This window comes from Eptatretus burgeri, chromosome 11 (assembly GCF_056783735.1).
Source record: "Eptatretus burgeri isolate ZD-2024b chromosome 11, Ebu_testis_v1, whole genome shotgun sequence".
NCBI lineage: Eukaryota > Metazoa > Chordata > Myxini > Myxiniformes > Myxinidae > Eptatretus > Eptatretus burgeri.
Window position 1 is genome coordinate 22,439,020 of NC_140971.1, and position 16,982 is coordinate 22,456,001.

General features: G+C 38.7%; 1 protein-coding gene across 6 annotated transcripts in view; it reads left to right on the forward strand.

Annotated features, from left to right (window-relative positions):
- The window catches only part of WLS (Wnt ligand secretion mediator), a 61,103-nt gene that overhangs the window by 18,383 nt on the left and 25,738 nt on the right, over positions 1-16,982 (forward strand). For all 6 annotated transcript variants that reach the window (XR_015049144.1, XM_085845536.1, XM_085845537.1 and 3 more), the window contains exon 6: positions 13,293-13,429. Coding sequence is in view for 5 of the 6 variants with exons in the window: in XM_085845536.1 (XP_085701662.1) it covers positions 13,293-13,429 (137 nt within the window). In the remaining variant the exon portion in view is untranslated. The remainder of the gene's footprint in view (positions 1-13,292; positions 13,430-16,982) is intronic.

Here is a 16,982-nt window from a genome sequence, read left to right on the forward strand (position 1 = left end):
CCACAGGCCGACTCCAGACACGAACCGCTTAAGCGGTCCGTTCGGTGCTACAGTGATAACCGAACGGTGTTATCGTCGGCCTCGACGGTTCTGATTAATTATCGGGCGTATTAAGCCCACTACGAACCCTTTACGTGAAGCAGGATGGAGGGTCAATAAAGAAAAGACGAAGCGAAACGGGAAAACAGTTCACACAATGCACATTTATTATGCGACACACGGAAAGCACACATATACAGCCAAACAGTCAAAATGGACATATAGCAATTAAAACAAAAGAAACAATGACGCAGAGTTACGACCAAATACACACACACACGGCAACACTTGTACAGTTCTACTTTACAGACGGCGCCAACGCACATTTACTCAAAAGCAAAGGAAAGAAGCCACCCTCATAGACAAGGCGGCAGACAGGCCTGGAGGCCAATATGTGCGCGTGACCTGGAGGAGCGGCCAGGTCGGCGAGACCGGGGGGGGGTCCTACCCACGTCCTCGTGACGCATTGGTGGACGAGCCGCAGATGTGGCCGCGTGGCTGTGCCCCGACTCCGTGCTCCTTGGCGGGTTTCGTTGGCACGACGTTTGGAGTGGGGTGGGAACGGGGCCTCCTTTTTGCACTATCTCAGCGCGGGGGAAAGGGGGAATTGTTGATGCCCTGGGGGAGGAGAATGGCTGGCTGGCTTGGGTCCCGCGACGAGCGATCTCACACCGTGACCTCGTCGCCGACCTTCTCGCCTCGGACCCGAGCTCCTTTGCCTCTTCCCGCAACTCTCCTCAGCCGACTGCAGAACCCAACTCGATGCCACACCGATGACTTTGCCACCCAACTCCACTCTCTGCCACACTGATAACTCGACTCACTCTGCCCTGCCGACACACTCTGCTACTGCCACACTCTGCTACTGCTACACTCTACCACGATTCGCCTTGCGCTCGCCGTTTTATAGGCCGGCAGGAGAAAACAATATGCAAATATCCGGATCAGGATGACCTCGGGGGCTGAGCCACGCTCTCCAATTGGACGGAGGAAAAGTGGGTGTGAACCTCCCCTGATCCTAGAATTTGCATATATCGATTTCACACAGACGCGCCTGGAGGCGGGGTCAAGCTGCTCTGCGCTTGCTAATTGGACGGATCAGAAGTGGGCGTGTAGTGTTCCTGATCCGAATTCTCCCTCGGAAAGGCTGCTATTTGCGCTCGCGGCTCGGTGCGTATCGCTGAACGAGCCCAAGACAGCCCGACGCTCAGTGTTCACAGGTGGTGCAGGAATGGCCGTTGAAGGAGAGAGGTGAGGGTGGTGGAGGGTTTATCGGTGGTGGTTTGATGGTTATGGTGCCGTTTGGGAATGACGGTGATGTGATGTTTACGGGCTTGAGTTGTGAAGGTAAAGGTCGTGGCTGTTGGCATTGTTGTTGTTGTCTGAGGGTTGGAGCGTGGTTGTAGTTCGTGACGATGGCTGGCGTGGTGGTTAAGGTGGTTGTTGTGTGATGGCGGTTGAGACGTGGTTCGTTCAAAATAAAGATCGAACAGAAAAACGGCTATCTCAAAGCGTCGCAGCCCGAATGAATCACATAAATTCCCTCGAGACAACGGATTTGGGGCTAACTACACATGTACTTAGAGATATCTCACCTACGGGCCCTTCATGGTGTAATGTGAATTTCCACAGCCGTAACAATATGTTAGACTTTCCTGATTCTCTATATGACAAATTTGAGAATTGTCCTGCGTGTGAAAGACGGGGATTAAACACAGAGTCAAAAGCCTACAAACAATGTATATTCTGTGATTATCTTCTAATTAATGATAATAAAAAATTTAAAAATGAAAATAATTTTTAGATTTACACCAAAAATGAATTACTTTACAAGATTGATTAGAGAAATGAATGTAAAGTATGAGGGTGATAACACACCTTTCCTTACAAGGGAAGAAACTGAACGTATTAGAGAAATGTTCAAAGGATTGTTGTTATATATTATTCATGGATGTGATTTTCAGGGAAATATCAACACAAGATATTGCATAAATAAAATAATGGATTATCTTGAAATTAAACCTGAACTGAGGATAAAATATAGAGTTTCTGAAAAGCCAATAATAAATTAAATAACCTGTTTTCCAAATATATAAATGAATGATTTTTTTACCCATTTGGGAAAATAAGATAAAATTTAACAATCATAAAAATCTTCCAAATTCATTAAGATGTCTCAGAGTTGGTTCAAGCGGATGTGGAAAAACCTGCTTACTTTTGAAGATGCTCCTGACTCCCAACTTTTTAGATTATGATAATTTAATAATTTTCACAAAGTCGAGTTTTCAACCAGAGTATCAACTGCTCTCACAAGGTTTTAATGCTGGTCTTCAAAAAGAAGATATAATCGGTTTATTTAAACTTCAAAAAAACCGAAATGATTACAACATTGAAGATATAATTCAACTATTTTGTGATACACAGAGATGTAAAAAGAAATCAAAACCGTTAACTTTTATTCTTCGTGATAATACGGATGATATTCCGTCTCCCCAAAATTTGGATAAATCAAAAAAGAACCTTTTTATCTTTGATGATTGTGTTAATGAGAGAAACCAAACGGTAATGGACAGCTACTACACAAGAGGGAGACATTCTTCTTGTAATTGTATTTATCTTAGTCAATCGTACTTTCAACTTCCTCATGGTTCCATCAGAAACAATGCTTATACTTTTATTTTATTCAAGTTAAATTCAACAGATATAAATAATTTTGGAGAGATAATTGTTCTACATTATGTAGTAAAAAGGAATTTGGGGATTACATGAATCACACGACTGAAAAATATAAATATATTGTTGTGAAACAAGATGAGATATTAAGGAATATATTTTTTTGTTTTAAAAACAATTGCATATATAAATGACAACTATTATTATAAATCTTGTGGGTAAATCTGCTTCTGGAAAAAAACTTTCATAAATCAAGGTTCTTGTGTAGTACAAATGAGAATATTGTAAATTTACTTAAAAAACACCCCGTGATCCGCATTGTATCAACAACAACGAGAGCAATAAGACCTGGAGAAGTAAAAGGTGGAGGAACAGATGCGATTGAGGAATGAAGGTCAAATATTTGAGGAGGTTTCTCTTGGTACAACAAAATATTCACATTGTAAGAGTGAGTTAAAGAAACTAAAATCTGGTGGTCTTGGGATATTAGAAACTAATCCAGAAGGAACGAGACAAATTATTAAACATCTGAGCGGAGTGAAGATTTTATCAATCGGTTTTGATGTTGATGAAGAAACTCAACGGAAACGTATGAAAAGCAGAGATGCAAGTATTAGTGAAGAAGAAATTACAACTCGTATTAATGTTAATAAAGAATTTGATGAAATATTTAAAGAAAAGGATTTATTTGAACACATCGACTTGGATGATGAAGAAAAGGAAAATTTCCCTGTTGATCTTTACAATTCATTAAATTATATTTTCCAATAAATAAATAAATGGATGCGAAAGAAAGAGCATGAAGATTTAGGGAACATCAAGAGTTGGTTTCAAAAGTTGGAAAACAACAGGAAGACATAAAGAAGAAATGCAGACAAAAAGTAACGGGTGAAGAAGCATTTGAAAGAAAATGAGAAATTTTCTAAACCACTTTTAAAAACTTCCCAAGAAAAAGTTATAGATGTTTCCACAGTTCCCACAAAATATACTCCGAGAAAGCTCCAAATGTTAAAAGATTTCAGTCAAATGACGGAGGAAGAATGAGAGCAAATAGGAGAATTAGAATATGATGATGAAGGATTATTTCAACAACTGGAAGAGATGAATCGACCCCCTGATTATATTGTGAATGCTCTTCATCAAAACAATGAATATTCAGCGGATTCAAAAACCAAAGCAGGACTCATTCCAACAGAACAACCAGCAATATTTCATCTTGTTCAAGAAATGGTATTGATATTTAATGATGAATTAAGGTTCTTGAGTTCTGCTCAACCTCCTGTCAAACTAACTCCGAGATTAATGTTTCTTCTCACAAAAGATGGAAGACAAGGTTCAACTGTGAGGGATGAATCAAAGTATATTGATAAACCATTGGATATGATAAAATATATATTGATCTGCTGAACTCTGTTGATTATAGGGTTATTCTTTCTGGTAAAAGTAGGAAGAATGAGAAGGAGAAACACATTATTCAGGCTATAAGTATCCTTGGTTCAGGTGTTCGTTTTCTTCCAAATGACCCATTACAATTAGTTAATAGACTGTTATTGTTGTTTGGCAGTAAGAAGGCTGGAAATAACAATTGTTTGAATGAAGCATCAGCCATTTTAGACCAGTTGATGAACATGAAAATAATTATTAATAAATCTCAATATAAAGACATTTTATCTCATATTAAATAAGATGAGAAGCACAATCCTGAGTTTTAATTTCACAACAAGCGACCACACATCTTCATTCCCATACCCACTACAACTTGACACAACAAAAGAATATGAGGCATCTTTATTGTCCATGGAAACTTATAATACCTTATTTAATATAACCGAGAAAAATGACAAGTTTAGTTATAATCCGGGAAGTGGATACAAAACGATAACAGTCTCACCCGGAGCATACGAGATTTCTCAAATATCTTCCGAAATTGCTCGTCTTATGAAAGAACAGGGTGATGAACCAAAAAATATTGTGAGAGACATTCAAAAACATACTTCAAAATCAACGATTAAACTTAAAAATAACAACAAGGTTGATTTCACAATTGATAATTCATTTCGAGAGTTTTTGGGTTTCTCCTCAAAAAAGATTGAAACTAATGGGACGTTTTACAGTGATAATGTCATTCAAATATCCTCAGGAATAAACTTGGTATTAATTCACTGTGATTTGATTGATGTTGCTTATAATGATGGAATAAAAACAAATACAATATTTTCATTCAGTGCATACTCAACCCCAATTGGTTATAAATTCAATATGGAACCCAAAAATTTGGTTTATCTCCCTGTGTCAGGAAAAAAACATACACAGAGTACATTTTAGGATAACCGACCAAGATAATTGTATGATTTATTTTAATGGGGAAGTTATATCCATCAGAATTCACCGACGTGAAGTTTTCCAAAAAATAAATACGATGGTTATTGTGAGGAAACACGAGTTGGGAAAATTTAAAATAATTACAGGGGAAGGGATGTTCCTTTCCCCATACTACAAGGGTGCAGGTATGTATCTTGGTGGAGGATACTATAAACCTAAGAGACAAAGGGGTGTTGGACATCAATTTGGAGGAGATGGGATAATTGATACTCTAATGGGTATTGGTTCAACTATTCTTCAACATAAAGACCTAATTGGCTTCTGCTGTGGGAAATGTAGCAGGTGCTGTAAAGAGCATAAAAGATGCCCAGAAGGAATCTCATAAATTACAAGCAATTAAGAAAGGCAAAACTCAGTTGTCCCCCCCAAGAACGACAGAAAATAATTCGAATACTTGGATCAGGGTTTCAAAAGTTTTAACATCTTTTTTCCTAAATAAATACAAGTATGGAAGCAATTGATCGTATCTATGATTTGGATGATACTATTATTATCTCAAACTCCACTAAAAAAGAAGATTACTTCAAGATAAATGCAATAACTGGAATGCAAATGGTACAAAAAGTTTTGAAATAAATAATCAACAAACCTATTTGAATCTCTCCAAAAGTTTCTTGTGTAAATTTAAATTCACAAAGGCTGAGAATAACACAAACGCTACACTCGTAAATGATTTCTTCTGGGAAATGTTTGATAGTGTGCGTTTGTACATTGCAACACAAGAAGTTGAAGCAGTTGATTATGTCTCTGCTGTATCTGAAATGATGAAATTTACACTCTATACATTCAGTGATAGAATGGGAAAGGGGTCTGTCGAAGGTTTTATTCCTGATATGTCAACGGGAACAACCACAGACCCTGGATACACTCAAAGGAAAGGAGCGTATAATGATGATGCAAAAGCAGTTAATAGTTTTACTGTGGCAGTTCCTCTTAAAGGTAGGTTTGGATTTTGTGATCATGATAAAGTTCTGTATGGTCTTAAAATTAGATTTCAACTCCAAAGGAATGATAATGAAAATAGATTGCTTTTTGGTGTTGGTAGTGCTTTTGGTGATCAGAATAAATTTGTAATTGAGGAAATGAGTTGGTATATTAGTGAATATACTCTGAATCTTAAAATAGAAGACTTAACTCACAGAAACCACTCAGTGTATCATACCTCAAAAGAAGATGTCAACACGTTAAACTCAACCAAACCACTTTCACGTGGAATTTGGGTGTTCTGGAAGGAAAGCCACGATATCTGTGGATCATTTTTAAAAAGCCAGATGGTGATACTGCGACTGATAAGAATAATGCATTGAGTGATGATGCTAAGGTGAAACAACTTCGCGTATCTCCAGATGGAACATTTTATCCATGAGAGAGATTGGAAATTAATTGGGAAAAAAATGATTTTGCTGAAGCATACAAGTCTTACCAAAAGGTGTGTGAAAGTAATGGAAATAAAGAACCTATTTTGGATATGACAGCATTTTAAAGTTTGTATACAATCTATGCGTTTGACCTGAGCGCTCAAAAGGAATCTATAAAGTCTAATCGAGTGGATACTTCCCCACACATTGAAAGAGGAGAGAGTGAAGAAGTTGATACATATTGTTTGCTTTTGGAAGAAACAGAATTGCAGATTAATACAGATAATGGTGTTATGATTAGTCTCACATTTTTTGTTAAATAAATGAGTGGAAAAGTACCAACTGGGGTTTCTGTTAATCAAATCAATCTTCATAAACTATCATCTTGTGTTCAAAATCAAAAGCCTTGTACGATTAACATTAATACAATTCAGAGAAAAGGAGCAGTAAGAATTGATGTTTTGCTCACAAGAGAACAGGTTAAAATCTTGAATGATACTGGCTCACTTAAAATTCAAATGACAAAACCAATGTTGAAAAAATATTCAATAAAGGCCCGGTCACACCTTGACGTTTTAGCCAGCGATGGCAACGTATTAAAATGTATGTAAAATCTGGCTTACGTTGAACTTTTGATGTTTTTTTTTTTAAAGATTCGGACGTATTCATAGCGACTTGGTCTTATGTATAACGCATCGGTAACGGACACAGAACGTTTCGTTGTGTTATAGATAACTTGTACCAACGAATGCTGAACCTGTTGTCGGCCTCCACAACCGATGCCCAACGATAGTCTAACTTAGGCATAGCGCGTTGCACGCATCGCCGACGATGTCGTGACGTAGCCTATTAAAAGGCTGACTCGCAACGATTCGAATCGTAACTGCCGTAGAAATGGAAGTGTCAACATCGCGGTCACACCTTGGCGATCTTGCCAGCGTATGCCGACCTAAGAAAAATGTGTCTAAAACGTTGGGGCACGTCAAATACGGTATGAGTAAGTTTGGTATACGTGAGTAGAACGCTAAAGTACGCTATCATACGTCGTAGTAAGTAGAGTACGTCAAGAAATTTTAAACATATTCAAAATTTTACGACGTACTCGGTGTATGACACACGTTCCACATGCGATGGGGATAAGTTTTACAAACGATATGTGGACGCTTACACACGTCCACAAAGGCTACTTATAAGCTACTCATAAGTCAAAACACGTCGCGGTAATGTCTTTTTTACGCGAAACATTTCTAACTTATGTTTGACGTGCTTTGAACCAATTCTTTACGTAGTCCCAACACACATCGACGTATGTAGACGTATTCCAATGACGTCTTCCGGTCGACAAAAAAAAAAAATGAACGTGTTTCTAGCTTACAACTGCCATATAAAGACGTGTTCCCAGCGGTTTTGGGAATTGGTATATAAAAATGCTGCTCATAAAAGGGGAACCCAACAGTGTTTTCGAGTCCTTTTTGAGTCGATGTCCATGTCAGCAGTAACAGTATCAGTATTAGTATTAGTAGTAGTTTGTTCATGTTGGCAGTAGTAGGTGAGTGTGAGGGGGAGGGTATGGGTTATGATGGATCGTCCTTGCGTCCGCGTGTCCACGGGTAGGAGACATCTTTTCACCATTGTTCGAAGTTCTTCGCGGCTAATTTTTTATGGGGCTTTTTCAACAATGAGCTATAGCTTGTTTTTACGATTTAGGTCTATTCATAATGGTTGGACAAATGCACAATGAACTAATAATGTGCATAGAGCGCTTTGATTACTTATAGATACGATATACCAACGAATAATTATCGTGAAGCCGGCGTTCACAAACTATGCCCAACGATAGCCTAACTTATCCATATCGTGCGGCAGTTTATCTTTGCCGGTGACGTAGGGTTTGCTATTCATAGGCTGCCACTCAACGATTTAAATGGCTGCATCTTCACTATTGAAAGTAGACGCTTGCGCTCAACAATTGGATTTTTTTTACACTCAACGACTTTTAAACGGTACCACTCAGCTATTTTCATTGTTTACAATGAACGATTTAAATTGCTGTCACTCGCCTTTGTTTTTTGACACTGGCGCTCGGAAATTTTAATCGTTTCTATTGAACGTGCTAAATCGCTCAAACTCCACTATTGAAAGTAGACGCTTGCGCTCAACAATTGGATTTTTTTTACACTCAACGACTTTTAAACGGTACCACTCAGCCATTTTCATTGTTTACAATGAACGATTTAAATTGCTGTCACTCGCCTTTGTTTTTTGATGCTGAGGTTTTGAAATTTGAAGCGTTTCTTCTGAACGTGTTAAAACGCTCAAACTCGACTATTTTAAATAGACGCTGCCGATGGACAATTGGAATCATAGCCAAGCTATACATCGAAGTGTGAACATCCTCGTCATGCCGAAGAAAAGTTTGAAGAATGCTGCAAATAAGTGTCCTGGCCGTGGCCGTGGACGCTGACGCAAGGACGATCCATTATACCGACGTCTTTCAGCCTATGAGTAACTTAAAAGTAACGTCTGTCGATGTGTGGCAACGATCGCGTAACGTGCCAACAACACGTTAATCATAGGTTAGAAATAAGTTTCGGGTACGCTAAACATTACCTCGGCGTGTCTCAACTTATGATTAACTTACAAGTAGCATGTGTTGACGTCTGTCAACGATCGCAGACCGTGCATACAACTTGTGGCCAGCGTAGCGGAACGTGTGAGTCATACGCCGGCATACGTCATGAAATTTCAAGCATGAAAAAATTTGAGGACAACCAAAAAGTACAACATTTAAAGCCAACATACAACGACGTATGGCAGTGTTTTTCAGCGTGCTCTCAATGTTATCAAAACTTACCCATAACGTATTCAACGTGTGCCAGCGTTTTAGAAAAAAAAATTCAAAAATCGGCATACGTTGGCTAAAACGTCAAGGTGTGACCGGGCCTTAAGAGAGACGAGTTCAGGATTTCTCCCATTTCTAATTCCTTTATTTGCTGGTTTAAGTGCGGTTGGAGCATTGACGGGTGGTATTTCAACAGCGGTGAAAACTGCCAACGAAAGGAAGGCTCAACTCCAGGTTCAAAAAGAATTGGAAAGACATAACAAAGAGTTGGAGAAACAAATTAGTGGAAGTGGTGTAATTGTAGGTTTTGCTGAAAAACTTGAAGGTCTGCCTGATAAAGCGAGATTGTTAGGTGGAGATATGCTTTCTTCGATCGCACAAGCAGGTGTAAAATTCACAAAAAGAGGAAATGGATTATATCTTTCTAATAAATAAATGAGCATTGATGAGTGGTTTAAAGAATTTGGAAAGAATACAACATCAAATTTACAACTTGTCAAATATTGTAATAAATTAAAAATTCATAATGTGGTTATTTGTATGTGCCTAAACATACAAAGAATATTATTATGAACTTCGAAGATAATAATGGGAACGGTTCTCATTGGGTTTGTATTTTTAATAGTCAAGACAAATATTATTTTGATAGTTTTGGTCTTCCACCACCTGTTGAAGTCATAAAATTCTTTCAGAATGGTGTTTATCAAACATTTCAAGTCCAAGAATTAAATTCCAAGTGTTGTGCTCAATAATGTCTATATGTGTTATTTCAACTCAACAAAAATAAAAAAAATTACGACATTATTTTTAATCTAATATAAATGACTTATGTTGGTAAAGATGGTTCTATCTTTGGTGTATCCCAAGAACTGGATATTGATTTATCAAATTATTACACAAAGGCACAGGCTGAACGACATAAATATAATATAACCAAAAATATTAATATGAAAAATGCTTATAAATTCAAAAATTATCCAAGCCCGACTGACGCGAATGACTTGGTGAGATTAAGCGATTTATCACAATATATATCCTTAAATTAAATGGCCGTGTATTCCAAAGATACAGAAGTGTTGATTTCATCTCCAGGTCATATAGAATTCACAGTTCGAATTAAAATAATTTTTTATAAAGAAGGGCGTATCGTTTGTATGAGAATAGAACAATGGGGGTATGATATGAATGATTTAGGGTATAATTGGTCATTTAAAATTGACCTAGAAGACATGGAACAATTAAATCAGTCTCGTAAGGAAGAATATTATCCACTTGGTATGGAGAATGAGTTTTGTGGAGCCACGATTAGTCAACAACAAATAAAAGAATTTAATAAGGGTAAATATAATCATGGTTTTGCCCTTGTTTATATCATGAAAACAGGATTATATATAATAAGAAAGGAAATACAAAACGATTTAACTATGGGAAGATGGGGAGGTGTTTCGTGTCATAATATTATTCTAACATATATTTCTAATACATAAATGACAGGAAGAAGGCTTCAAGAAAATTATCATTTCTGTGTCCAAGCATACCTTCAAGAAAAGGGTATTCGGTATTTTAATATACATGTTCTACAACATAAGAATGAGGTATTTTCAATAAAAGATTGGCATTATTCTGATGTTGATCAACCGACAACTTTAGATTTAATTAGAATGTTAAATAATGAAAAAATTATAAAGTTAAGAATAGGTAAGGCTCTTAAAGAAATTTTATTGGTTTCCTGTTGTAAAAAAAAATTATTTTGGATACAGGAATAACAAGAAATCCTGATGAATATATGTATGATATTCTATGGGGTGTAAGCGATTCAAGGATAGTAAGGGACGAGGAAGGAGTCGAAGAGAGAGAAGAGGAGGAAAAGGAGAAGAGAGAGAAGGAGGGGGAGGAGAGGGAGGAAAGAGCGAGACTAAATAAATATCAAAATATGGAAACCGGTGAGATTAAAAAAAGATTGGTGGTATTACAGAAAATAACTCAACCCACCGAGGAGGAAAACAAAGAATTGACAAGTCTATTTGCAATACTTTTGACAAGACTATTGACATCAACAAGATATTCATTTTAATTCAAGTTTTTCATTTTTTTCTGAAATAAATGGAGGAGAGAGTGAAGGCATTTCTAAGGATTCTTTATGTTTTAAAAATTAAGATTCAAATGTGCATGTTGGAAATTAAAAAGGTTTTTGCACTCTGCAGGAATTTTTCTCATAAATAAATGAGTTATTGTCTCAAATGTAAAAAGAAAACTAATACTAAAAATATTTCATTTATTAAAAGTAAAAATAACAGGGTTATACAAAAAGGTATATGTTCGGTGTGTGGTTCAAAAAAAAATCAATTTATCTCCAAACACAAACTCGGAGGAGATATACAAAAGTTTTTATCAGGAAGTAAATTTACAACTACTGGAATACCAGGGGAATTACATCTACCAGGGTATTCTTTCTGTGGTCCAGGCACAAACTTGGATAAAATATTGGATGAGACAGACAATCCTAAATCATGGAGAAAACCCATCAATAGAGTTGATGAAGTGTGCATGAGACACGATATTGATTATGGGAATACCACAACTTTGGAAGAAAAGCATGAAGCCGATAGAGAAATGTTGTATAATTTGTCTCTGATACAAAATCCAACCTTGAGAGAAAAAGTTGATCGGTTCATTGTGAAGAAGATGATCAGTGCTAAATTGAAACTTGGACTTGGAAATTCAAAAAACTTATAGGTTCTAATGATGTCATGAAGACTGAAGAGCAATTAGCTGATGAATTACATAAACCAATATTCACAAAGTTTCGTAGAAGGAAGGTTTATTCCAAGGAAGTTGATTATATCTGATCCGCTGATTTGATTGAACTCAATAATGATAAGGGGTACAAGTATGCTTTAACCGTTATTGATTTGAGGAGTAGATATGCATGGGTTGTCCCTTTAAAAAACAAAACAGGTAATACTCTTATGTAAGCCTTTCAACAGATATTTAATAAAAGTAAGAATAAACCTAAGTTTTGAAGTCGAAGAATTGCTCAAGGTTTCTTCACACAGTGGTTCAAAATGAAACATTTATTATTTTGCCAAAGCAGGAACCCTTTGGAAGGAGAACACAAAATTATATGTACAGTGCTGTCATAATATTTCTTGAAGCACTATAAACTATTATAAAAGTATACAGAAGGAGCACACAATCCACCACACCTCACCATGACAATAACAACAACTTCGTATTATAAAAGATCCTTTTTCATGTATTTGTCTTCATTTTACTTCCTCAATGTCACTCACAGATATACATGCAATGTGTGTGAAGTACAACATGCCTGCTTTTGATTAAACCTGTCAGCTGTCACGATGATGAAGCTTATTACTGAAAGAGATCACTCTTAAATCAATGACATGAAAGTCCTGATAAGACTTCTTATCTTCGCAGGCCTGCTGCTTCATATTATTGTTTAATTCTTTTTCTTACGAAGCATGACTCGCGTTGACTAATCAAATCCAAATGTTATCTATACTTAGCCAGGCTATCTATACTCAGCCAGCCTTGAGACCTGTGCTCACGACTGGTCTTACGGTGAATACGAAACGGGTAACAGTTACTGAGCCCAATTACGGTATCATTTTGCTTTGAAACTCGCAAAGAGAGACAACATGACCATTCTATAGCACATCAGATTCATACACTAACACACATTTCTACCACACACAATTTCAAAATACTGCAGTTACTTCATTTAGTGTGACTAAAATATCTGAGTTGACAGCCAAACACGGCTTGACTTGGACTTGGCCCGGAAGCTCGCCGAGTTTGAGTTTGGGTACAGCACGGACTCAAATGAGTAGAGACATCAAAAGGGTTGTGCAAGCATGACCTGACCTTCCTCGGGAAGATGCGTTATTAGCTAAATGTGTGCGATGCTGTAACCTTTGTACGTTGCCAGTTCCCAATATTTTTCCTCTAACATATTTTTCCCATCTTCTGTTGTACAGGAGATCCACCAGAATGGTGGATTCACCAAGGTGTGGTTTGCCATGAAGACAATGCTAACTCCAGCCATACTCATCTGCCTTATCTGGTTTTGGAACCGTGTCTACAATCTTCCTCGGACACCAGTGTTACTAGAAAAGTAGGATTTTGCTTCCTCCTGCTTAGCTTATTACTTGCGAAATTGAAGTATATTGGTTGGTGTGTCTGTTATTTGTCCCCTACCGGTTTCACTGGAGGGGACTATAAGTTTGCTCTCCGTCTGTCCGTCCATCCCAGCTGTGGTTTTTCAGACCCCCCCCCCCATACCCTTTAACATACAGTGCCCTCAGGAAGTATTTACACCCCTTGACTTTTGTCACATTTTGTTGTGTTACAACCTGAGTTTAAAATGGATGAAATTTTAAAAAATTGTCACCGATCTACACAAAATACCCCATAATGACAAAGCGAAAACATGTTTTTAGGAATTTTTCAAATTGATAAAAAATGAAAAGCTGAAATGTCTTGCGTTAATAAGTATTCAACCCCATGAGTCAATACTTTGTTGCACCGTTGGCAGCGATTACAGCTTCGAGTCTTCTTGGGTATGTCTGTATCAGCTTTGCACATCTGGATTTGGGGAGTTTCTCCCATTCTTCCTTGCAGATTTGCTTAAGCTCTGTCAAGTTGGATGGGGAGCATCAGTGAAGGGCAATCTTCAGGTCTTTCCACATGATTGTCAATGTGATTCAAGTCTGGCCTTTGGCTGGGCCACTCAAGGACTTTCAAGTTGTTGTTCTGAAGCCATTCCAGTGTTGCTTTGGCTGTATGATTGGGGTTCTTGTACTGTTGGAATGTAAATTTGCCACAGTCCAAGGTCTTTTGCACACTAAATTGGGTTTTCCTCAAGGATTTACCTGTATTTGACTCCATTCATTGTCCCCTCTGTCCTTGACAGTCTCCTAGTCCCTGCCACTGGAAAGCATCCCCATAGCCTGATGTTGCCACCACCATGCTTCACAGTAGGGATAGTGTTTGATGGGTGATGAGCTGTGATCGGTTTCCACCAGACGTAGCACTTTGCATTCAGATCAAATAGTTCAATTTTCATCTCATCAGACCACATAATCTTTTGCCTCGTGCTCTCAGTCTTTCAAGTGCCTTTTTGCAAACTCCATGCGTGCTGTCATGTGCCTTTTTCTCAGGAGTGGCTTCCATCTGGCCATTCTCCCATCAAGCCTTGATTTGTGAAGTGTTGCAGAGATTGTTGTCCTTCTGGCAGGTTCTCCCATCTCAGCCAAGGAACTCTGTAGTTCTGTCAGAGTGGTCATTGGGTTCTTGGTCACCTCCCTGACCAAAAAGTCCTTCTTTCCCAGTTGCTCAGTTTGGTCAGATGGCCAGCTCTCGGAAGAGTCTGGGTAGTTCCTATTCTTTCCATTTCCTAATGATGGAGCTCCCTGTGCTCTTGGGAACTTTCATCACTGGAAATTGTTTTATCCCCTTCCCCAGATGCCTACTAATAATTCTATCTCAGAGTTCTACGAACAGTTCCTTGGACTTCATGGTAGAGTTTCTGCTCTGACATGCATTGTCAACTCTGGGACCTCATATAGAAAGGTATGTTTCTTTCTAAATCATGGCAAATCAATTGAATTGGCCACAGGTGGACTCCAATCAAGTTGTCGGGACTTCTCCGGGATGATCAAAGGAAATTGGATACACCTGACCTCAATTTTGACTGTTGTCGCAAAGGGGTTGAATACTATTGACGCAAGACATTTAAGCTTTTAATTATTTGGAAAAATTTCTAAAAACATCTTTTCACTTTGTTATTATGAGGTATTTTGTTTTGATCCATCCATCCATTGAGACCATACTCTGTGCAGAGCGTTGGTGCTGCCGAGGCAGTCTGCTGGGCTATCAGGCTCAATCCTGGGCGGGTTGCCACTCCGACGCAGGATACTGAAATGGCTGAATCATCCCAGCAAGCTGGTACTCATTTTGCCGACCTCAGAAGGATGGCAGGCTGAGTCAACCCCACCTGGTATTAATTTAACAGCCGAGCATGATTTGAACTCGGATCCCAAGATCCCAAGCCCACCACCCTAACCATTAAGCCAACACCAGGCATTTGTTTACATCAGTGACAAATAATTTAAATTTAATCCCTTTTAAATTCAGGCTGTAACACAACAAAATGTGACAAAAAGGGGTGTGAATACTTTCTGAAGTCACTGTATTCAACTGAAACTACGTACCTGGCTTTAATATGATAAGTTACAGAACAAGTTATAGTTTCAGGGCGTTTTGTCAATTTTTCACAGAGTTGTGCCGTTTTTGGTCTTTGAAAATATCACATTGGTAGGCGACATGTATTGCAAAGTAATTCTTGCTGTTGTTCTGTCTGTCTGCCTGTCTGTATTTCAATGACCTACAAGCTGCAATTTTACTCTGATCTTCATGAACCATAACCACCTCGTAGAGGTAATCACAAGCTAGAAGTGTATTGCTTTTTGATGTCAATCGCTCAAGGGTCAAGGGCATAAATCGTTGAGAATAATTTATATATTGGGTCACCAATTTGGTTCACCAATCAAAAGCTCGAAGTCTTGATGTCAAACCTCGACTCAGATTCTGCAACCGGTCCAGATGGCATCAGCCCACGTGTCCTAAAAACCCGCTCCTCTGCTCTTGCTCACCCTTTCTCTTCTATTCACTTTCTCATTTGCTCAAGGTCATCTGCCGTCTGCTCGGAAATCAGAAAACATTCCCGCTCTGCATAAAAAAGGTGCAAAAACTGATCCCTGCAACTACAGACCAATCAGCCTTCTCCCAATCATCAGCAAGGTTATGGAATCCATCATCGGTTCAGACATTAAATCCTTCCTCTTCTCCAATGGCTTGATTTCAATCATCAATTTGGTTTCAGACCAAGTCACTCTTCCCTGGATATGCTGCTTCTGCTCTCCCAACAATGGATGGAGGTCCTCAATGCCGGACATGAAATCAGAGCAATATCCCTAGACATATCGCGTGCTTTTGACATGGTCTGGCACCCTGCCCTGCTCACCAAACCCTCTTCCTATGGTATCCAAGTTCATCTCCATTCATGGCTCACTGACTTCCTCTGCTGTCACAGCCAACGTGTGGCCCTAAATGGAGTTCTCTCATCCCCTCTTCCTGTCCAGGCTAGAGTTCCTCAAGGTAGCGTTCTGGGCCCTGTTCTTTTTCTGGTTTTCATCAATGATCTCTCCGAATCTCTGGAAAATCTTCTTTATCTCTTTTTTGATGACTCAACCCTCTGCCGTACCATCTGTCATCCCTCAGACCAGCAAGCAGCAGCTTCTTCGCTCTCTGCAGATCTGGATAAAATCACAAACTGGTCCAACACGTGGAATATGTCTTTCAATCCTGACAAATCTCACACTATCACCATGTCTCTCCGAAAGGACCGTTTGGAACCCCCCCCCCCATCTGTGTTCTTAACAATCCTCTGGAAGAAGTCTTTTCGTTCAAGCTTCTGGGTCTCATGATCTGCCATGATCTTTCCTGGGAAAGCCACATTTCCAACCTGGCCTCCAAAGCTAGTCGGAATCCTCCGTCGTGCAAAGTCCTTTCTCGGCCCACATACAAAGCTTTCGTCCGCAGCCTGATGGAGTACTGCTCTGCCCTCTGGGCTGCTGCTCCTGCCTCTCACATTTCTCGGCTTCACG